We start from the raw sequence: 23,914 nt of genomic DNA on the forward strand, positions 1-23,914 counted from the left end.
AGCGGGATGCCGGGAGGGGAACAGCGAGGCGGTGCATGCTCCCACCACACTCCTCCTCCTCCATCATCATCATCATCATCATCATCATCGCGCACTGCTCTGCCCGAGCCGCAGCCCGTCCCTGTGTGTGCCGCAGTGTCCCCAGGGCTGGCGATGGCCCAGGCCGGGCTGAGGGTGTCCGGAGCAGGGAGGGGAAGGGCAGGCGATGTTTTTGGGGCCGGGAAGCGCTCCCGGCACCGCCCGGCCGGCGCTGGGCGCTGCCCGCGCTGCCCAGCCAGGCTTGCGAGCCGCTCCGGGCAAGAGAAAGCGGGTGAAATCAGGAAATTAATCACCACAACGCTCAGGCTATTTTCACAAACAACTCGAAAAGACTGGGGGAAGGGGGAAATCAAGCAACGAGTGTCTCCTGCCTTGAAACATCCTGCGAGTCTCGCTCATTCCCCCTGCACCCATCAGTGCCCTTGGCGCCCACTTCCCAGCTCCTCCTAAAAGCACTTTATACCTTCTAAAAGCGCTTCTAGAACTACAGGCATCTCACACCGAATGCTTACAGATATTTGGGGAAAAAAAAGAAAGAAAATCCAGAATAAACTACCTACCCAAACTATTGAGACCATAAATATAACCACAGCAAAGCTATCAGGGGAAAAACATTTATGGACATTTTTAACTGAAGACAGGAGTTTCTTGTCTTGTGGACTTGATGTTATAAAAACAGTCTTAAAACCGACTGCAGTGTGCCCCTATGATAAATAATATTGCATTTCATGACAGTTCCTGTATTTACTTTGTTCTGTTCTGGTTTATGCAAATAAATTCAACACAAAAGAATAAAATTATGGAGTAAGCGTTTCTTCACAAAATGGAAAATATCTCGTGGCGATGAGACCATTTGAGAGAACTTCTCACAAATGGCCTGGATTTATGCTGACAGAAATAAAATTCTGCCCATGAGGAGAATGACGTTGCTTCTAAGCTTTGAAAGTTAAAAGGGAAAATTGGAAGCTGAAGCATCTCCATTTCCAATTTTAAATAAGATCTTTATTTAACTCTTGGAGCAAAAGCCAAAACTTGCTTTCTTTTTTTTTTCTTTTTTATTTGAAACCACAGAAAACTGATCTCCAACCATCAGCAACCTAATTACCAGTAAATAAAAGGACTGATGAGGCTAATGAAATAGGGGAGGTTGTCCATATTTTTCATACTAAAACATGTTATAAGGACATTGCCCTTATTGTACTTTTTCTTCTTGTTGTAACAATTATTTTTAATAGAAATCTCATAATTTGAAGTAACATAGTAAAAAAGCAGAAAAAAAGAAAAGCCTCCCTCCCTTAATAATAATCACTGAAACTAGCACAGTTTCTACTTTAGATCAACTTAAAAGCTTTCTAAAAATGTACCAAAACACAGCACCATTATGATCACATTGAATTTTTCAAATGAATGCAATGCAGACTGCAATTATTAAAAAAAACCCTCACATTTTAAGAATAGTCCAGTCCTCCACATTTTAAAAAGGAAGGCATTTCTCTCTGGTAACAATTCCTAAGAAGACCTGGAAGTAATATGTTTAATCTCTTTCTTTTTCCCCAAAGCATTTATCTTATTTCTTTAGTCAACTCCACTTAAGTTTTTCAATTTAAACTTCCCTTTTAAATGCACAGTTAATGCAAGCAGCAGAAGATAGTGCACAGAAGAAACAGTAGTCAAACCAAGTTAAAATACACTGTCATTGACTACTTTCACACTGCTTCTGAAAATATCGACAAAACTCACATTTATTCAAAATCAGTCATGAATATAACAATATTCACGGAATTAACATATTTATCTGGCCTATCTCAGAGCTTTATGTTGCTACAAGAAAGATCTATCAGAAAGGGGAAAAAAGTACAATACAAAAATTTTTCTTTTTACTAATTCAGATTTTGTGTAAAAGCAGCATCCACAAACTGAAGAAACCACAATTGCATTCTGATTCAAGGCTGAGTGTGAATGAAGAGACTTTAAAAACTTCAGAAATCAGGCAGATTTCTAATTGTCCCTCTCCAAAGAAAAATCATTCATTTTACAGCAGAACACTCAGAGAGTTTTATTTCAGCAGGAAGAAAACAAGAAGTCTAAAACTGAGAAACAGCACATGCTTGATTACAGAAAACTGAATGTAAAAAGAAAAACTTTTATGAAAGCTGTTATTTTTTAGTTTTCACTATTTTGAAAAATGGAGAATCAAGTTAAACAAATACACTTTCAGTGCACCCCAGAAGCACATACTGAAGTGGAAAAAATGAGCATATTAACAAAAAAAAAAATTATTTTCCCAATCAGCCGCTCACTGTAAGATGAAACAAAGTCTATGAATCACAAAACCAGAATCCCAAGTGGTTCATTTGACTTGCGAGCGTCACAACAGTCTGCCTGCATTTCAGACATGATACACAAATTGTGGAAGGCAGGCTAACAGTGTGAGGTTGTAAGGAGACCAGAGCTCAGGCAAAACAGATAAATCTTGATTTTACCAGAACACATTGTTTTAAGAAGTACTAAGGAAATTCCACTGCTGATGGTTAGGGAAAAGAAAGTATACAGCATAACATGATTGCTTTCATTTTTAAAACAAGAACCTAGTTTTTTTATTTTACAAAGATATCTTTAAGTTTCAGTCTTTTGTCTCATACCAATTGTTTGATACCACTGGGTTCACTTTGAAATTCATTTTCGTGACCACTTAGTGATTTCAGCAACACTGCCCATTTTATATACAGTACTTCTTAGAAGTTGTCAAGTTTGGTGTCAGACAAAAAATGAACACAGGCTAAGACGTCAATCAAAATAAAAAAAAAACCTAAAATGAGGCGTTTGATAAGTTTTTGTATTTTTGTTGGCCACTTTTGAGGTTTTTTGGAAGCTCTGCTGCCCTGAGATTCTGCAATGGTGTGAAAATGTAAGACTTGTGCAAGGAAGAAAAACTTTGCGTGTGCCCAGCTGAAGGAAAGGCACAAGGAAAACCACTGGCCCTAAGGACCTACTAAAAGAAACAAACAAATCCAAACCTTCCACAGAACAGGATGCAATTAATAGCAAGACACAAAGCTGCAGGAAAGCAAACCCCGTGGAAATACTTATTAATCTTCAAAATGTCTTTGCATTAACAGAGAAACTTTCCAGTCACAGTGGGCTGAGAAACTGATTCTTGAATGACATTTATTTGAGAGCACCTTAATGAGAGCCAGGACGTACCCTGCACAAATTCTCCTCTACCTTCACCTAGTCCCAGGGGACATCCAAATGCTTATATATGTCAGGTTCTCCTGCAGTCACTCTGTCCATGATATCCACCAAAAAGAAAAGACCCAAAAGTTTTTATAGTGCCACACATTAGGCAACTATTGAAAGCAGAACAAATGAAACCCAGGAGGCTGCCAGCAGCCTGGGTAGGCAGCAATGCAGGCTAACGTGACAAACTACTTTCTGGCTTTTGAAATATAAGAAAGGAGGCATTTTCCTCACTTTTGCTTGGATTTTTTTTTTTTTTTATTAATTCTAACCCAATTTTTGGCTGATGGAAAAACTCTTATTAATCTCAGTCACGCAGGCTCTAGCCTGCCTGGCACAACACCAGCTATTAGGGGAGCAGGGAGTGTTACCCTTCTCTCCTCAAACACTGATGAACCAGTTTCCATTACCAACAGGATCAGCTCGATTTGCTCAAATGACCATCAGAGTGGCCACTAAGAGAAAGCCAAGTTATCCACACCAAATTTCAAACTAGGTGCCCAAAAGTTTAAGGTACTGAGTATGGCCAGCTCTCAAAGAAATGTAATGTTTCTGAAGAAACTCAGGGATTTAGAAAGCTCTCAAGATCAAAGACAGAACTGTTATTTTTCCTATCAGTCCTTTAAATTTTGTCTGCATTTTACTAACTTTAGCCATGTACAGAACTCATTGAGGTAGGATATTTTTTTTTTTTTTTTGTTAGAGCTGTTTCTTTTGTGGTTTGTTTTTCCTGACTTAGTTTGGTTCCTTTTTTAACAATTATCTTTTACACGACAGTAAAAAAATGCCACAGCATTCCTTTCTCTAGCTACAAACAAAACAAGATAAGAGTGATTTCTCTGTTACTTTTCTACTGACTACATGAAAAAAACATGACCAAAAATTTCAAGTCCATAAATTTGACTAATACGTAAAGATTGAGTCACAAGCTGCATGACTGCAGAACGATGGATTGACATTATGCCACAAATGTTTGGGTTTTTTTTTTCCAAACTTCACCAAAAAAAAAAAACAAAACCCATGAAGCAGGAGTCAGATACATCTTTCTCCCTAAAAAATGATGCTGAAACCAATAAAATTCCGCCCATGAATATGCAGAGCAGGGTTTAGACTGTACTCCTTTTGTCCTGTATGAATTATCCATCACATTTCTATTGTATATTATTAAAGTGACTTGCTTTATCCTCCCAACCCCCACATCTGTGCTGCTGTAATTTACGTGAATTACGGTTAATGATCATTTGCATTATGCTTAATCAGCATATCAATAATATACTCTGCACAGAGTAAGTAGCTCTTCTTTCTTTCCCTTTTAATGAAACCTATAGAAATGGAGCTGGGGTTTGACTGATTGGCATCACAAAAAAGGTTGCCTGGGCAGGTGCTGGGGATGGTGGCACAGGACAGGGGCCTTGTGGCTGCTGCCAATCATGCTCAAGCATCAGCAAAACCTACTATTATGTTTTTTTAAATTCTTGTGTATTGCTATCTGGAGGGGCCAATGCTTTGTGCTGACGGGGTTTTAATGAGCTTGACCAGATCAGTGTTCCTGGAGCCAAGGCTGTGGCTGTGTGGGATGGTTCAAGGAGAGATCACATTCTTCCAGGGTGAAATTACTCACCAGAGTCTAAACCACTGCCATTACAGCGTGCTCATGTGGGACACACAAACCCCTGAATGCCAATGAGCTACAAACCTTAACATGAATATTCAGGAATTTCTGCAAAGCTATTACTACATATGCTCAAGTCGAGGGCAACTTAAAGGAATAAAGAAGAACCAATCAGTTTGGGCCATTTTGCCAAAAATCAATCAATATCATGTATCAACGGGATAAAATTATTAACCTAGTAAGAGGTTTGTTAAACACTTCAGTTAAATTATTTTTAAAAACCCTGTAAGTCACCAGCTTTGGTGTCCTGACATTTATGTGAACACTGCTGCACGCTCGAGAGGAACTGGCACGACACCAATATTCTCATTTGTGAGTCACAGCCTCCAGTGCAGCTCTATCAGCTTTACCTCCTAAATCACTGCTCTGCTATTAGCAATCTTTCAATATGATCTGACATCTTTATTATAACGTTTTTCCACTGAAGTTTTAAGTTCATATTTTAGCTCAGAGACAGACACAGCCATATTTACCAGGTTTAATTAATTGACTATAAATAAAGGGCTGTAAGAAGAGAGTGTCTCTGTCACAAGATGCTCAAGTTGTCACCATTTTAAAGCAAAATGCCAACTGGGATAGGATAAACATTGTTATTTCTACACTTTACATTTATATTTCAAAATGTAAGCTTAAAATTTCAAGGTATTTTGAAGACAACAGTCTAGAGCCTCTGTTCTCTTCCAAAAACAGTCACAGCATATGATCTACATTCATTTACTGCCACGCAATTTTTAACGAAGAATTTCATTAACTTGTAAGAACATCAGTGAAATTCCATGATTTACTTTGGCTTTGATATCTGAGGATATGGCAGTAAATAGGAACAGCATGTACAAACACACGCAAACAACAACTTGGGCTGGATTTACCTGACAAAAATTTGTAAAAGCCAATAAAATTGACCTTGACAGATCCAGGGGCCCTTTTTGGTGGGGTAATGCAGCACATCTGTTTTCCTTATAGCCCCCATGATACCCTGCATCATTCCCTACCAACTGCTTTAGGCACCCAAGGCAGGAGAGACGCAGCTGCAGGGAGCAGAGCAGCAGATCTGCACAGCTGCAAGGAGCTGAACAGAGCAGGAGAGCAAAGCAGGGGAGCAGTGGGAGCTGGGAGAGAAAGGCTTCATAAAAAAAAAATGCAAGTGAAAAAAAAAAAAAATCACACTGATGAACTAGAAATTGCTGGAGAGTTCCCTCTTGGACATCCTGTTTAGAGATGTTTCTTGTTGGGAAAAGTCAGCAGAAAAAGCCACTAGGAGGAAACCTGAATCCTCTTCCCACTTCTTTCCCATGAGAATGGAACAATTTTATCCAGAGACACAGAGAGAGATCCATGCATAAACTCCAAAAATGAACCAAACCTTCATCCTTGAATACTGCTACACACCTGCATCATGCCCAATATCAAGGAGGCACAACTTAAACATTAGCAAAGGAATCCCATGAGGCAGAGATGCAAAGGCACTGTTAATACTGTTTCTGTAAAAGTGATAAAGGTGAATCAACAACTTGCCCAAAGCTTAAAAAAAAAAAAAACCAACAAAAGAAAGAACAGCAAAAGAAAGTCTCACAGGTGCTTTCTTTCAGCAAAGACTTGATGGCTCAGCCTTCTCTGAGAGCAAGGGTAGCTCTGGACATGGGGGTTCAACTGCAAAGTGGGGTTTTTTTGTGTTTGGGGGAAACAGAATGCAGGAATGCAGGAGTCATCCTGCATATCTGCATGACGTAACGCAGAAAGAGAGGGATGGGATGTTCCTACACACAAACACACAGAGATATGGAGGTGGGGAGTGAACACATATCAGCATCACTAGACAGATATACACCATTTAGTCATCAATATGATGCTATCAAGAAATTTTTAAAAAGAGTCTGCTGGCAAAAACTATGTAGAAATGATGGAGTTAGTAAATTGGAAAGCACAGGTGCTTTAAGACTGCAGTTCTAAATCTTACAAAAGAATACCTAGTTTCATTAGATCTTGATACAAGGTAAACAGAACAACCACCAACCACCTCCAGAACGTTATTTAGACATTTCTGTGGTAATACTCCAACTCATAACTTGAACAGTTCAGCAACAATTCAGCACAAAAGTTACAAACAAATACTTACATCAGCCCCTTATGTCCACACAGCTTTCACCTTCCACTACTTCCACCTGAACAAATTAGTAAGTAACACCATGAAGCAGAGCCATGATCTCTTTTAGAAACACACTTTATGACAGAGAAGGAGCAGAACCTAAAGAGAACTTTTTGCTGGTGTTGTTCAGTGCACCTCTTGCTTTCATGTTTCTCCCCAAGGAATGAGCCCTTCCAGGGTTTTACCTGCAGTGGGATGGGTGTTCTAAAGAGAAGGCCCCACAGCTATATAAATCATATTTTGCAAGTTCAGAGCAGATTATTTTTGCACCTCCAAAGCCCCAGCCTTACTGCACGGTGTCCTCTGAAGAGGAAACAATGGTTAAATAGCACAGTGGTCTGCAGCAGCATTTTCCCATTTCACACTCCAGTGAACTCACCCCATGTGATGGGTAGGAGATCCAGCCCAGCTCCCCTTGAATTGTTTTTGAATCCAGCAGATTAACTACAAAAGAAGACACAAGGAAGAGGAGTGAGTTTCCTTTGCCTCTGCCCAGTTAACCTCAGTTAAAAACACCCAGAGCTGTGTTTATTTGTGAGCAGTTGATTTGTTCAGGTGGCCCTGGCGGTGAAGCTGCACAGAAGAAAAAAGACAGACAAATGAAAAGGATCATCTTGTTTAGCTTAAAACACTATGAACAGCAGACAGGGCAACTTCTGAAAACCAGAGAAGTGACAAAAAACAAACAATGGATCATGGCTAAATTAATTGCAGCAGGGGGTGGGAACAGAACTCTTCTATCAGCTGCACAAACCGCAGCGTTTTCCCCTCGGATGCCTGAAATTTGGGTCACTGCATTTGACTGAAATGGTGAGATCTGAATATTTAAATCATTATTTGATTAAAGGCATCTATTTGGCATCTATAATCTTCTCAGAATACAGGGATAAATAATGAAGGCTGATTAAAATCCTTCCTGCAGTTCTTTCTTGCTTCTGATCTAATTTGTTCTCAAATTGTCTTGCAGTAGTGTTTTCTAAATGTCATGCGTAACACAATAGATACAAAAGTAATTATTTACAACATTACACGTACAGACAAACCTGCTTTAAAAGAGGGCCATCAATTGATTGCTAATCTTGCTGTTATTTTTTTTTTTGAGCCACACATTAATTTTCAGTGTGAAAAGGAAGATTTTATTTGTAAACAGTCTGACAGGCATCTTCCAGTCAATCAAATCTCAGTGGGTTTATACCTATTTTTAGACACAACAGGTATTTAAAATAAATATATACATCCAAATTAAAGGATATTTTTCTTTTAGCATTTATTTGTTTCCTACAAGCACAAAAATAAATTTTTTTCCTCATCTTGGCCATACGGCCTCCAAGTGCTTGGTCACACACTTCCCTAAGTAACCACTTCTTTATCAGCATGAAGCAGAACAGGTGAATTTATACAAAACACTGTATGAAAGAAAACAGCCTCTACATAAATAGCAACTAATGAAGTACTAATACTTCATGGCAACACTGTAATATTTATTATCTGCAATCTGGGCTTACTTTTGTTGGGTATGCTCACCACCCCCCACACCCCCTTTATATTTTTTTTTTCCCCTTCAGTATGGAAAATAATGATAACGAGAAATGAAATAAATCTCAGCATATGCTTGGACATTTTAACACCTGACAATGACAGATCTATTAGAGGTAGCCACTGTAGCATCATCTTATATTTCTTCATCTTATATTTGTTAACCTGAAGGGCTGTCACTGTCCCCAGAACCAGATGGCCTGAGCACTGGCATTCCAAGTAAACAGGAGAACAGGAAACAAAAAATGAGGGACAATATCTATAAATCAGCTGAGTTAAGCTATTTGTATTATTACATCATTCTCCTTTTAACTGCTGTTTAATTTTGGACGCCACTTTAAAAAAAAAAAAACTCTTTAGGCATTCTTTTTACTGTTAATTAGGATGTACAGAAGGAGATGCAGGTGTACAGTATTAGAAATAAGACTGTGCTATAAAGAACCATAAATAAACACATTTTCTACATTTGTGTGCACACATATTTGTGTTTTGTATGGATATATGTGCACTGCTATTCTGTGACTGAGGACTGAGCTGCTCTGCCATCTATGTGAGAAAAATGTTTCCCCCTGCAGTTATACTCCCCTTTAAAAGAAAACAATAGCACTGTTTTATCTACATCAATAAACAAAATATCTTTAGTAATCTTACAGAAAGAACATAATCCAGTGCTAGATATTTCTTAGCTCCGAATCAAGTCCTCAATCACGTTCACAAAGAGAAATCAGTCAGTCCTTTATTGAGTGCACACGGCCCTAGGCAGGCTGCTCTGCAGCAAGGTTTGCATCCATAAAAAGGAAATAGCAATAAAAATTCAAAGGGAGAAGTGCACTTCTCATTTTTTGTTAGTAGATATTCCCACAGATTCTGGATCTCCCGGGATGAGACAGATCTGTTTGCCATGCATCCGCACTGCACGGTGTTGAAGGAAGTGTGACTCCTGAAGAAAATCACTTGGCAAGAAGTGGCTGAGGCAAATCACTCAGGAGCAAACTTAAGTAATACATTTTATATATAAGAAATAATATATATTAATATATTATTATATTAATTATATATTATTTATTCTTTCAGGACGAGCTCCTTGAAAACATGATTGTGGCCACTCTGAAATTGATGAATTCAGTCCAAATTTATCAGTTTCATCTGCAAAACACTACCAGGCAATGGACCCACAGCTTGGTGGTAGTTTCCCCTCTCTAGATCTGCCCTGCAGGTCCAGCTTGCCCTCACAGGCATCACAACAGCACATGGGTGGCAATTAAATGTTCAGTGCTCCCCACAACAGGCAGGTGCCTCAGCCATGGGGCAGCCTGATATCATCAGGATCAAATCTATGAAGTTAAGAATAATTTTTCAGCTCTCTCCTTCATTCCACTTGCCTCATTTCCTTCATCTGGAACCACTACTTTTCCATGATCCAACCTGTTTCACTACATTTTTGAAGTCCTTGCAAGGGAGGTTTTCACACTGGCTACAAGAGGCTTCTGGTTCAGATTTGTGTTGTGGTGTTCCTTAATAGTATCTAAAATGCAAAAAACGTATTTCCTTTCAAGTAGCAACTTAAAAAAAAAAAAAAAAAACACCTTCCTCTTCTTCCTGATAAAAACTTCTAGGACACTCATTTTCTCTGTGACTTCCAGAGAGTTGCACACCTTGACAGAAAGAAAACAATAATGCAGAACTTAGAAGATGCAATCCTGGTCTCTAGACAAAAATGACTGGGAGAAGCAATGGTTCATTTTGTCATTGTATATCTGGAAACTGGAGGAGAAGATAACATTTCCCTACACATAAGTAATGCATAAAGAATGGGTTAGAAATCCATTGTCTGATTTATTTTTCTTCACGGATTTGGATGATTAGGTAAAAAGTAAAAATGGAAAACTTCACAGAAGCACTTGATTCCTACATTAATTCATTACAACTTCTTTTAATCCTGATAGATCCTTGAGTGTAACAAAATAAAACACTTGGTCAGGTCTATTTTGTGAACCAATTCATGAAGTGTTTCATGAAGATGTACTCAGTCAGATCCCCACCGACAGGCATTTTTCAGTGTGATCCCCATTTGTTTTTCCACATACAATTAAAGTTAAATGAAAGCCAATACTTAAATGTCCTACAAATGCCTACAGCCACGTATTTACTAGATGAAAGAAGTTTATGAGCTTCTCATCTGCTCTCCTTCTACCAACTCCTCCTGCAAAACTGTGTGACCATCACTCAGCTGGTTCCTACAGAAATCCCTGAGGTTAACCAGCTCTTAAAAAAAGCTGAACAGTTTTGTTGCTAGAGACAATTCCTTCCAACAGAATGCCTTGGAAAAGATTCCTGGTTGTGCTGAGGAGACACAGAGGAGCTCTCATAAAGCAACTTTAAGTAAATAAATAAAGTGCTGTCTAACTAGCTCGGTGTCCTGCATTGGTTCCCATCATGTAATTACCTTAATTTTAAGCTACTGGTAATTCTAAAGGAGAATTTACTGGTATTAAGATGAGCAGCCACGACTTCTGACTCTGGAAATCAGTGATTTGGTCCTCCTGTACAACAGCCCTGCTCTCCACACTACACTGCAGTATTTCTGCCAACGCAGCACACCCCTAAAATGCCAATTAAGGACATGTTCTCTTTCTAGAGAGTCTCTCCTGCCTGATTCTCTTGGCCTTCCCCATGCACAGCCACAGGAGAAAGCATTACCAGCTCCCTCCATGTGGACTTCCAGGGGGTAAATTGAATCTCTCTCCAGAACTGGAGTAGGGATGTGGATGTGAAACACAGAGCTCCCTCCCCCTCCCTCTCACAGCACCAGCAGCAGATGAATGGAGGCTCGGGTGGAATATGACACTCGTGCTACCAGAAACTGCTTCCAGATTTGGGAGTGATGGTCCAGGGCTCACTAACAGCATGTTTCATCAGGAGGGATGTCAAGGAAAGAAAAGAACCCTAAGACTGAAGTGATTCCTGAACACAGCCTGAAAGCTGCAGCATTTCCAGAAAGACGTGGAGTAAGAACTGCCACAATGAACTGAATACAGTAGAAATACCTCCCGGAAGAATGGAAATAAACAAACAAATCCCGTGCCAGGTAGAATCACTCTGAGATTCCCCTCACTGCTGAAGAAATGAGGAAAGCCTGCTAGGGGACACTATCCTACAGCTTGCAATATGTAGAGAACCACCTACAAACAATTTGACCAGTTGAAAGCATTTCCAAATTTTCTTCTTTACATAGAAAATACAGAGCAATAGCCAATGTCAAGAGATACTTAAATATTTTTATAATTAATATTTTTATAATTAAATATTTTTATAATTAACATTTATAATTATTAAAAATTATAATTAAATATTTTTATAATGAACATTTTTCATTAATATTAAAAAATGCATTAAAAAACCCTCACACCACCATTTTGTCTTCCCTTGTTTGGCAACAAACTTTGAGTTTAGGAATACCCTGCCTAGTTATTAAAAAAATGCCAACAAATGGAAAAAATTAAATTTGCTATGCAACAACAACAACAACAAAAAAAAAACAAAAAAAAAACAAAAAAAAAAACAAAAAAAAAAACCAAACAAACAAACAAAAAAAAAAAAAACTAAAAAATGGTGAATGTCTAATTGAAAAGTGCCATATAATCCCAAGCAGCAAAGAAAATACTCTGTGGCAGAAAGTCAGCCAGAAGTTGGTTTTGGGGTGGGACAGAGTGGAGTCAGCACAAAGCCTGATGTACATTTTTGGAATGGTGAACCCTTCCCAGCAAAGGGGGCTTGCACCTGTATTTTCATCCACCTATGAACACAGATCTGAGTCTTCCCAACTCTTCACTGCCCCAGCAGTGGAAGCACATGACCTCTGTGTCTTGGATTATTCTGGGGCTAGAACCAACATTTATAGGCAGGCAGGCAGAACTCAGGCAAGGCCAAAGTTGCACCTTGATGCAATTTTAATTTCCAGCTAAGGATCAGCTATCACGCTGATGTTGCCATGAAACCAGCTAAGGCAGACCAAGAAACCTTTGGGAAGGGACAACAAATAAAAAAGGGTGCCCAGCAGTGAAGACTGGTTTTAAGTAGTCTGATTTGCTGCTTGCTTAATAATAAGTCAAGCCTCCTGTGATTTTCTTGTCCTGCATTTCCCCTCAAATATTTTAGTGAAGATGTTAGCACTGGTCAGAAGGAAATAATCTAAAAACAGCCAGCAGAACTTTGCAGCACTTAGCCAACCCACATGCCAAAAGTTTGGCCCATTTACTAAAAAATTCTTGGCTAAAGCTGAGATTTCTGCTGAGCCCAAAGCCAGGCCACAGTCCTGAGAGAGGCACAGCCCCGTGGGGTCTGCACTTCCAACCCTCCTTGCCTGAGCTGTGACACAACACAAATGTGATTTTGTGCAGAACATTCCAAATTTGGCAACTGTCATGTTCAATCTGTGGTCAAACTGCTGACTGAAGGACTCCACCAGGGTGGGGGCAAGGGATGAACGAGCAAACAAAAACAAAAATGAATTAAAAAACAGAATTGCTGCAATTCTGAACGCAGGAATCTTCAGAAAAGACTGGAAAGACCAAGCCTTCATTATTTTCATTTAAATGTTAAGTAAAAACTTTCCAAAATTAAGAGATTTTGTTATAAATATCAGATGAAAAGACAAAAAACTAGCAAATTATGTCAAATTACCCTAGAGATTATTGCTTCTGCAGAACATAAAAGCTTCCACCATCAATTCGGATGATTTGGCAAATTCTAATTTATGGCAGCCTCCCGCAGTTTTTGAACAGGAAGAATTTCATTTTCCTCCTCCCAGATTTTACTTTTCTTATCAAACACACTCCCCAAGAGCATCTGAGGCCAGGTTTAGATACCTCAGCTTTTCCTACAGCTGAAAAAGAAGCAGAAGCAGCCAAAGCAGCAATCCCTCACTGCAGGTTTCTCTCAAAAGGCTGCCATGAAGGAGGGAATGCAGGACAGCAATCAGCAGTTCAGGAATGCCTATAAATAAAAACATCACCTGCACTCCATGCTAAGTGGAAGCCCTCCAGTGGTTTTCCTCATTTTGCTAAGTATGGTGCCTGCCTGTGGAAAAGGGACAACCATCCACCCATTCTCAGTGATGAACACAGGCAAAACAGATCTTTATTTCTTTTTTATTACTTTGAAACATGAGCGTTCTCTTGATATTGTTAAAGTGGCACAAAGCTCGATTTCCAAGTATGCAAAAACATATGACTGGTGGTGGGCTGGAATGCACTGTTTATCAAAGGGGCCTAATAAGGTTTCAGTTTTATTAGGCTATTTCCTGTAAGTTGATATGTGCCAGTTCTTTTCATTAAGACAAGGATATAAAAATTAAAAATGGATTAACCTAATGGGTTCCAAATTACTGTCGCCTTGGCTTCTTTGCATTTTTTTTTAAACAGTTCCAATTGGTCCTGTTCCAGTACCTCCTACAAAAAGCAAGAGGCAGAAAGCTTCAGGATACCTGAATTAGAGTAAAGCTGAACTCGCATTCAGATCCAAATCCTACAGATCTCATTCCATTCCACCGCTCTGGCATTAAATCTGATACCACTGAGGCACCATGTTACATATGCAAATGCAAAATGGGGGCTACTGTGTTGAAAGGGAGTTTAAATTCCCTTTAAAACCCAAGTTATTTTCCCCCTCTCAGAGAAAAAAAAAAAAAAAAAAAGGATGAGATTGAGTTACCTAAACTCTGCCAACCCCTGCCTTTTATCAGCCCAGAAAAGAAGTGGGTCTCTTGTAGGATGTGTCATATTTGTCAGTCCCACCGGGTGCCCAAACCCTGAGGCAAATAAAATGGCATCACATGTTATGTCTAGCCAAAACTCAACAGCAAACATTACTCAGATCATTTCAGTAAGTCCTAAAGCACTTCTCAGAAAGGTTTAACCACACTGCACATCTAACTCTTTTACTTCTACATTCCCTTGGAAAAAAAAAAAAAAGTAATTTCCAGTATTCACTAGTTTTATAGAACTGTGCTCTCTGAAGGTCTGGTAGATTTGGAGTGTGACAAAGATCCCCCTTGGGAAGACTTTTAGGAGCTTAAAGGGGAAAATAAATGTTGAGTCGGTGTCCAAGTTCACTTAAGGTAAGCTGAGAAGTCCAAACCTACTATGACATGCTCAGTTTCTAGAATTCTAGACACCAGAAAGTGTCACAGAGAAGACTCTTGGGCACACACAACACCCACAACTAAAAGTTCCAAGGTTCCCACAGATTTTACTGCAGTTCAAACATATTAAAGGTCCAGTAATCAACAAAATCCACAGCAAGTGATCAATAACCCTTTGGAGGACAGAAAATTTTGAGACAGGGACCAGAGCATAAGTCCAGGAAATGAGCATTCATTTGTTTAAAAGGCTGTGATATCCCCCTAGTGAATCCACTGGCAGCATGCCACAACTCAGAAAAAAGTTTTATTTTTATGGCACTCCTTGCATGGGGCACAAATAAATAGAGTTGGGATGGGCTTGGTTGAGTTTTGTTTTTCTAAGCTTAAAGCACAGAAGTCAAGAATTGTAAAACAATTCTGAGAATCCTGAAGCACTATATTTGGAAAGCCACATACTCAAGTGTGCCCTGATAATTTTGTCAAACTTTTCTTCTCTACCTCCATGAATAAAGATCCCCAGCTTGCATGGAATGCTGGGGCCCTTACATGGCTGCCCCACAGATAAAATAAACCCACAGAGCAAATGACTCAACACCATGGTGCAAACTGCAGGAGCAAAATGCCAATAGTATAAGAAATCTCCTCAAATGTCATGCTGAGAAAACCAAGATGCTGAACCCATTCTTCTTTTCCAATACAGTGATGTCACCAACATGATATTTTCATTGTTTGCCAGGTTAACAGAATTTATGGAGGTAATTAATGCAGAACATGTGTGCTGAGCTATCCGTATGAAAAATGGAATTGCCCCGACTTCATTTGCTGCCTTTGCAACCAAAACCCCACCAACATCTTTTTTCACTACTTCCATATGTGAGAAACACAAATATTTATAACAAAGGTAAATGACTGCTCTATTCCCCTCTACCCACAAGACACTTTCAGGCCCCTGTCTTCTGCTTATTCTTCTCCTTCCACCACCTTACCACAAAGGGCTCAGGTTTCCATCCTATCCCATAAACTAAGCATGTTCCTCACACCTCTTCTCCAGTGCTTCTTTCCTTGGTTTGCCTGGAAAACTTCTGTTTAAATTCCTTGAACACCCTCTGTCTAGCCCTAGCCCATCTTTCAGGAAAAGCAATGCCATTAAACATTTAATTCTTTTGTCTTTTCTTCTGGGCATCTTCAGTGTCAAAGCATCCCCACCCTCTGGTAAACAGCTTTTAGTAAAAAGAGGACTGGGCACACAGCCCTCAAAAACCAGAAAAAAAAAAATTGTCTTTGCCTTCTACTCTTTCTGGCTGATTTCTGGAAGGGAAGGGACAGAAAAAAAATGGCACAAGCATGAGAGGAAGGGTGGGCAGGTGGGCTGAGAACAAGGAACCTGATGAGTTTTCCCTACAGCTGGGTTTTCTTTGGAGACTTTGGGTGAGCACAGAACATTCTCCACAGCTGGAGCCACGTACTCCAGGAACGCTGAGCACTCAGGCATTGCCAGGACATTTGTTCTCCGGGGTAAATCATGGGAGAAAAGTTTCTGCAGGGTAAAGCTCTCACCACCTCAGAACCTGTCTCAAGATAAAGGCCTCAAGTCAGTTTTTTCCATGAACATTAAGGCTGGGCAGACATAACTTGCCTTGCTTTTCTTTTTTTTTTTTTTTTTTTTAAAGAAAGCACTGTCAGAGCAAGATTAAATAGAATGGCGAAAATGCCTCCACCCTTTCTTAACTGCAGCCTCTGTTGAAATTCACCTCTGGTAAATCAGAGTCACGAAGCTTACTAATGTAAACAAAGCTCAGACTTGCAGGGAGGCAAGGAATTTCTTAATTTGTGCTTTGCTCACTGTTCAGATCCCTGTCAGGGCTGAATTCTGGGTCCCTAACTTTGTCAGTAATCAGAGGAAGTTTGGATTTTTTTTAAATATTCAGATCCAATTTTCTTCATCTCTGCCTACTTTTTCTCTTCCTTTAATCCTTCTCTCCCCCCTTAAAATGGATCTCTCAAAAAGTCTTGCCTCTTAAAAAAAAAAAATTCAAGAACAAACCCCCTCCAGCTGCCTTCTAACTTCTCAGCAACTAAACTAAGCAATCCCACGTCACTTGTTGTTATTTGTTACTGCACAAAGTTTGTGGGAAGCCCACCACGGACCAAAATATATTTTTGTGCTTTAATTGTAATTTATTTAAAGAGTAACTTGTCACTCTAGATTTTCTACAAACCCCTCCATTCTAGGCACCAATTTAAAAGTTCCAGATTTTAACTGCTGTCCTCTTATGTGAGGCAGCTATACTTTAGCAGGTTTAATTATTGTTTAAAAAAAAAACAATGCCATGCAAATATTTCTGTCCAAATATAGATATAAAAACATTATGAGAAACCAGCTGGAAATAAAAAAAAAAAAAAGAGCCCCATTCCCACACCATATTATGCTAAACTACCCTGACTGAACCTTAACATTCAAACTATTGTTCTCTTAATTGCTAGCAAGTTTCAACCACTGTTCGTTTGCTCTGCTATTCTTCTTTCATCAATATTTTTCCAGTAGATTAATGGGATTTTCCTCCATATTTTGCCTGAAACAGCAGGACACGGTAGTTAAATGAACAAAAAAAAAAAAAAAAAAAAGGAACAGGAGAGTGGTACAAATGTTTCTGCTTACAATGTGTCTGATTTAATAACATCTCTGCAAATTCAAGGCTTTATGTGCGGGTTCCCCATCACTCTCGCAGACTGGAACTTTTCTGTCACCATCCCAAGGTTTCTTTCAGGCAGGATTATCTTTATTTCTACATCTTAATTTCTTTCATTCATTCACTGCAGAAATTTGAAAGGAACTTTCAGTTTAAGGGACTGAATTTTAATCTTGCATCTGTTTCACACTGCAAAATGAGAACTTGCGCCTGGATTTAGCAAGCGCCTAAGAAACTAAAAAAACACAAAATTTCTGCTGGGGAATACAATCCTGAGTCCACAAATTGCTACCACACTCTGTTTCCAAAATTACACTCCTGGGAGCTCATATCTAATATTCTGAATTAACCTATTTTTTGTTTAAAAGTTTTAGTTCTTGTTTAGAACAAGTTTAAATATGTGGTTTTTTTTAAAAAAAAAGCTACTGCTCTAAAGCATTTACAGAAATAAGGGTTACCCCACTGTGGTGAATTTTTAGGAAATACAATCATTTAACAGTAGTCAGATGCTTTTACAAACAAAAAAGTCTTCTTTTTCACTCTGTCATTTCTTATGGCAAGCCTTTTCCTCCTTGCAAATATATTTTCAGCAATGCTTCAACAAATCTAACAATACAAAAGAAAGGAAATGTTCCATTCCAGAAAAAGCACTCTTTGGATGCTGGAATTATGCTTTAGAAAGGCAGAGTTAGGAAAAATCCTCTGCCCCACCTCTGGAGATTTATCTAACAACTCTGGAAACATCCGATTTTGCACCTCAGGGTATCAAAATTACCTTCTGGGTTTCAATACCAGCTCCACTGAGCAGATCTGTGAACTTCACCATAAGTAAAAGTATGATTATTGCAGCACTTACTTATTTGCTTTTATTTTCTTTCCCAGAAAAATCAAAGAGCAGCTACAAGCTACACGAGTTACAGGTATCTTATGGCACTAACTCAGGCTCTGTATAAAACTCCAGAAACAGGACTGTGGGATTTGGTAACAGCTCTGTAGTGACCCTCACTGGTGATAAAATCCAGAGCTCTGAAAACGAGAAAATGAACACCTGCATCTGTATTTCTAAACTTTCATCAAGTGGGGATTACAAGAACAAGAGCAATTATAGACATTTTCCTAGAGGAAAACTCCCAAGTTCTCCACCAGAATCAAAAAGTAAGTATACTAATAGCAATTTACCTAACTCCAGCAGAGAATAATTTTTAAAAAAAATTAAAACTAATTTGTACATCCTCCCAGCTGGGAATGAAAAATTTAAGTTCAGTTGGAACATATTCCTGATTTGCAAAGCTTTTGTGTAAACAACTGTTAAACTTGGTGTGCCTATTATTTGTTTCATGCTTGCCCATCTGGTGATGCCTTTTTGCTGAAGCTGAGGGTACAGAAGAGTTCTGACCCATTTCTCTGCCCCGAGTGCTTCACTGGGCAGCAAGTATGTTGTGTCCAAATTAACTGCAATAAGAATTAATTGCTGTGTCCAATTTGCACATCTCTGAGTTTCAAACACCTGCTTTAAGTTTGCTATAGCCAAAGGAGAGATTTTTTTTCATTTTAATACACTATGCTGAAATAGCAGTAAGTCAAGAAAAAAGCCCAGTGACACACATAAAGAAAATAAGTTATTCCACATGCTACAGTCTACTATCAAAAATGTTGTCAGAAAATTATGCATTTACCCAATTTCCCCTAGTTTTAAAACCATCACACCATGGTGTGAATTTTAAAACGTGTTTATTATTTGTCTAATCATACATCTTAGGATTAAGCACAGGAGCTTTGAACACGACACAGCTGTATGAAAAACAGTCCTCTAGCCCCCCATAACTCTGAGCTTTCTGAAACTAAATTTTAAAAGGTATCACATTCAGACTTCTAAACCTGCTTTTAACTTCTTCTGCAGATAAACAGTCAATTGCAAGCCAGGGGCAGCAGCAGGAATAGTGTCACAAGAAATGAAGACTTAGCCTGACCTAATGATACGTGACATAGAGCAAAGTAAGATTTGGAAAAAGCATTTCCCCCTTCTGATTCTATTGAGAAGTTCCCAGTATTGTCAGTCTTTCCCAAAATCACATGCAAGACTTGGGCAAGAATTTTGTTCCATGTGCAAACAGCACATTTTTCAAAACCACACCAAGAGCTGTCACTACTACAGAGGCACAGTAAATTGTCTTTAGCAATTTTAAGTGTTAACAGAGACCAGCTCAGATAAAAATGGTCCATTTAATTGTGGGGTTCTGCAAAGTTCTGAGAAGGTAATCAATGCTCAGAAGATGAAACTGCAGCTCCAAATCCAATATAGACTGAAAAGAGAGGCTGATTGGAACCTTCTTACTGTAAACCCAAAACAGGCACTGCTTGAAGCCAAGTACTGTAAGCAGATTTCCCGTATTGATCTTTTGGTAGCTGTGCTCACAAGAAATTAATTTTATGCTAGATTGAGAGGTTACAAGAAGTTTCCTGTCTGCACAGTCAAAATATTATTGAAGCAATTCAGGTTGTCAGTAAAAGCTTAAACAAATTTGCTGATAATCCTGTTAATGACCTAGGTCAAGTGTTAACTGTTGTGGGTTATAAAACAGTGAAATTAAGGTGGCTGGTACCCTCAGGCAGGCAATATAGTTACAGAAGAGACCGAGGAGAAATTATTAAATTAAAAAATGACAGAACTCAACTCGATTTCTTGATACCACAGGAATTATTCAGAAAGAGAACTGCATCCTTCTAAGAAAAAAGAAACACAATCCTCAGCAAGCAGAGAATACCCAGCAGAGTGGAACAGGAGAACCTGTGGTTTCTGTGCACCTACGGGGCTCAGGCTGCAAACTCCAAACTGGAAAAGTTGGATGTTAAATCTTCCTGACATTGTCCTGCCCCGCAGAAAACAGCACACACCTTTTACCAGTAAACACAGATAAAGCTGAGCTTCAGAGAACCTCCTTGAGCTCCTGTGATTGTGTAGGGAAAATTTCTCACGAGCACCACAGAGTTTGAAAACAAACTCGGGGGAAAGTTTTACTTTTTATCCAGAAAAAAAGGCCTAAATAAAATTTCTCTGGGATGAAGCAAATTAAGAAAATCTCCAAGAAAAAGACAAAAAGGGAAAGCACTGAGCACCACAAAGTGCAGTAAGATAGCAGTCTGTCTTCAGCCCTTCTTTCACCCTTTTCTCCCTTCATCCCATTCACTTCCCCTGTAGTATAACCATCAACAGTTACCAGTTTTAATATTAATTACAAACGTTAAGTGAAGTTGGATTTAAAAAAAAAATATTATTTCAAGTCAAATAAATTCAGGAGTTATTTCTCTGATAGCTCTGCCCACACTCTTATCACGTACCCACTGCAACATCTAAATCCCCTAGAAGTTAGACTAAGCTTCACAAACACACCAAAAATTAGTTCCATCCGCTGTTAAAACAATTTATGGGGAGAATTTCAACAGTAGCTTTAATATAAAATGTAAAGAAAAAGGTAGACATTTTTACGTACGTCCCTACATTAACAAATGCTGTCCAAAATATATCTTTTTTTATTCTCAGTGGTGGAAAAAGGAAACTTTTCTAAATACTCCAGAGAAATATAGAAACATCTATCTCTAGTTTGGTAGGAAATTTATGGGAACAACACCAGAAATGTAAATAAAGTGGTTAGAAAAAGATTATTTAATAGAGAAAAACATCATCCTCTGACATGATTTAAAGCTGCACGCTAACACTTGTTCATCCAATTAGTGGGTCAGCAAATTATAAGAATTAAGATTTCTAAACTCACACGATCAATCCATATAGTGTAAATGAATAAAAGGATTACCAAGCTTTCCTAAATGGGGGTTTAAAAAAAAAAAACAAAAAACTAAAAACTAAAAACCCTTAAAAGTTGATCTCCTTTTTTAAAAGAAAACTGACGGTATTTCTGTTTTTTAAAAGCATAGAAAAATATATACTTTAAAAAAAAAGGCCACTCAAAAGCAGGTTACTCTCCTGTAACTGCATTTTTACTGTTGCTTTCACTACCCGTTTTGCAAATATTGCTTATCTTGTACGAGCCCTTGAAGCTGAGAAGAGAGAAGGGAGGCAGCATTTGCTGAAAGCTGACTTGGACAAGTGTACTTAACATGCATTCCGTATGATACCCATATTTTCCCTCCTTTCTCAATTCTCAGCGCCAGTGACTCGAAACAAAGACACAAAAAGTGGGTTGTTTTTTTTTTTTGCAAACTGGAGCACTTCAGTATCTTTCTGGCATAGTCACTCTCAGTTTGCAGAATGTGTCTCCACTGCCATGGAGGCAGAGCTGCTCCACTGACTGACAGAACCACAGCCCTTCCCTAAGAGGAATGGTTAGGAGACAACAGTAACCCCTACTCACACTCCTGCTTCCATTCCTGGAAATAATTTTTGAGAAATGACAATATTTACAAAATAGCTTCTATCCGGAGGTTTAAAAGGGACTGTTGAAAGCACGCTCATTTAAAATAAATCTGTACAGCACTGCATACAGAACAAATTTACATAAAACACACAAACAGATGACATACTTCTCCTCTTGTATAACGGTACTATAATTATTTCCCAGCAATGAAACCGACTGATTAAAGATAACCCAGGACTTGTGAAGTTTGCATCTTTCCTTAGGTTTTTATGTACTCCTTTTTCCTTCCAGAAATCATGCAAAGTTGTTATCTCACTGCCTTATTGCACAAGCACCCAGAATATCAGTAAGTACATCAGCATTATTTGTAAGGGGGAAATAAATAATTGCTCTGACAGGTTTCAGAGCTTTTCCAACCATCCAAGCCACTCAAGCAGGTGTGAGTTTTACATGGCTGTTGGGTGCTAGAAGTTCTTCACAACCTTTGCCCTCTAGATTTTATCCCGAAAGATAATTACACTGGACATCCTGGTCATGCCGAGTGCCTTCACTGCAAGCAAGCAAAAGCTCCATTTCTTTTTTATTTTTCTTAACAGAGAAAGGACAGGGGTCTTTGAGGATTTTTTTTTCAAGTATTTCAATCACTTTCACAGTGTCTGGTTGTCACTATTTATTATTTTCCCTGAAACCTAGCACGAGTTTTCAGCAAATGTCATCTTAGAAATTAACACAGCAAAAGAAAATAAACCACTCTTTTTTTTTCTTTTTTTTTTTCGGAAAATTACACACATTCCCATACACACACGAGCACAACTTTAGCACATTGATACACATCCGATACAAACAACACGATCTGACACAAACCCGCTAGGGAGCCAGGAGGAGGTTTTACAAGGCAACGAGCTTCTTTTGCGTATTAATTAAAAGTTTTGAAAGGCAGGACGCCTAGCGCAACCACCACCCCTCCAGATGAGAAAGGGCTCGGAGTTATCCCCGGGCTGAGAGCGATGGTGGCATCGGAGGCTGGGGCAGAGGCGGCTCGCCCCGGGCACCTGCCGGGGCCGGGGCTGCGGGTCCCCGGCCACTGCCCCTCCCCTGCCCCGCCGGGGCCACCTCGCCCCGGGGCTGCGGCTCCCCGTCACTGCCGGAGGGCTGGGACGGCACAGGCTGCGCTGCCCTCGCCAACTTTGCTCGGGGAAGGGCAGGGCGGCTGCCCGCGCATCCATCCATCCATCCATGCATCCATCCATGCATCCATCCATGCATCCATCCATCCATCCGTCCCCCGCACGGCCGCGCTGTGCCGGGGCGAGCCCCGCGCTCCCGGGGCGAGGAGCCGCTGCCGCACGGGACCACCTTAACGGGGAGCAGCGGGGTGGGGGAGGAATAACGGAGTGGGGGGAAAAAAAAAAAAAATAAAAAAAGGAAGAAAAATAAACAGAGAGAGCGGGGGAATAGCGGAAAAGAAGAACGGGGAATAAACGGGTCACCCGGCCGTGCCGCGGCTCACCTTCGTTGCCGGGGCGGGCGCTCAGACGGCCGGCAGCGCCGAGCGCGGCGCGGAGCAGCAGCGGGAGGAGCAGCAGCAGCAGCGGCGGCGGCGGTGGCGGCAGGCGGCGGCGGCGGTCCATGTCGGCGGGGCAGAGCGCAGGCACAGCCGCATGTCTCCGCGCCGCATGCCACCGCTCCGCGCCCGCTCCGCGCCGCCGCCACCGGCCCCGGCGCCGGGACCATGCCCCGCGCCCGCCTCCGCGCTGCGCCCGGGAGGGGCCGCCCCCGCCCGGCCCCGCCGCCGCCGCCGCGCAGCCCCCGCCCCGCTCCGCGCCCCGCCCACCGCGCCGCCCCGGGCGGCGCAGCGCGGAGCCTGCCCGCGGAGATGCCCCGCTAGCCCCGGGCGATGAGCCCGAGCCCGCCCGCAGCCCGCGGAGATGCCCCGGAGTGCGCCACAAGTCCCGGGAGATAACCCCGGACCTGCCCCCAACCCCGGGAGATAACCTCGGAGCCCGCCCCCAGCCCCGGGAGATAACCCCGGAGCCCGCCCCCAACCCCGGGAGATAACCCCGGAGCCCGCCCCCA

At 40.5% G+C, this 23,914-nt stretch overlaps 1 protein-coding gene across 5 annotated transcripts in view; it reads right to left on the reverse strand.

Annotated features, from left to right (window-relative positions):
• Positions 1-23,471, reverse strand: part of EPHA3 (EPH receptor A3) — a 177,804-nt gene extending 154,333 nt beyond the window's left edge. For all 5 annotated transcript variants that reach the window (XR_008435637.1, XR_008435636.1, XM_053969688.1 and 2 more), the window contains exons 1-2: positions 23,349-23,471; positions 7,477-7,541 (exon numbers count right to left, since the gene is read on the reverse strand). Coding sequence is in view for 3 of the 5 variants with exons in the window: in XM_053969688.1 (XP_053825663.1) it covers positions 7,477-7,541; positions 23,349-23,469 (186 nt within the window). In the remaining 2 variants the exon portion in view is untranslated. The remainder of the gene's footprint in view (positions 1-7,476; positions 7,542-23,348) is intronic.
• Positions 23,472-23,914: the final 443 nt, after the last annotated feature.

This window comes from Vidua macroura, chromosome 2, assembly GCF_024509145.1.
Source record: "Vidua macroura isolate BioBank_ID:100142 chromosome 2, ASM2450914v1, whole genome shotgun sequence".
NCBI lineage: Eukaryota > Metazoa > Chordata > Aves > Passeriformes > Viduidae > Vidua > Vidua macroura.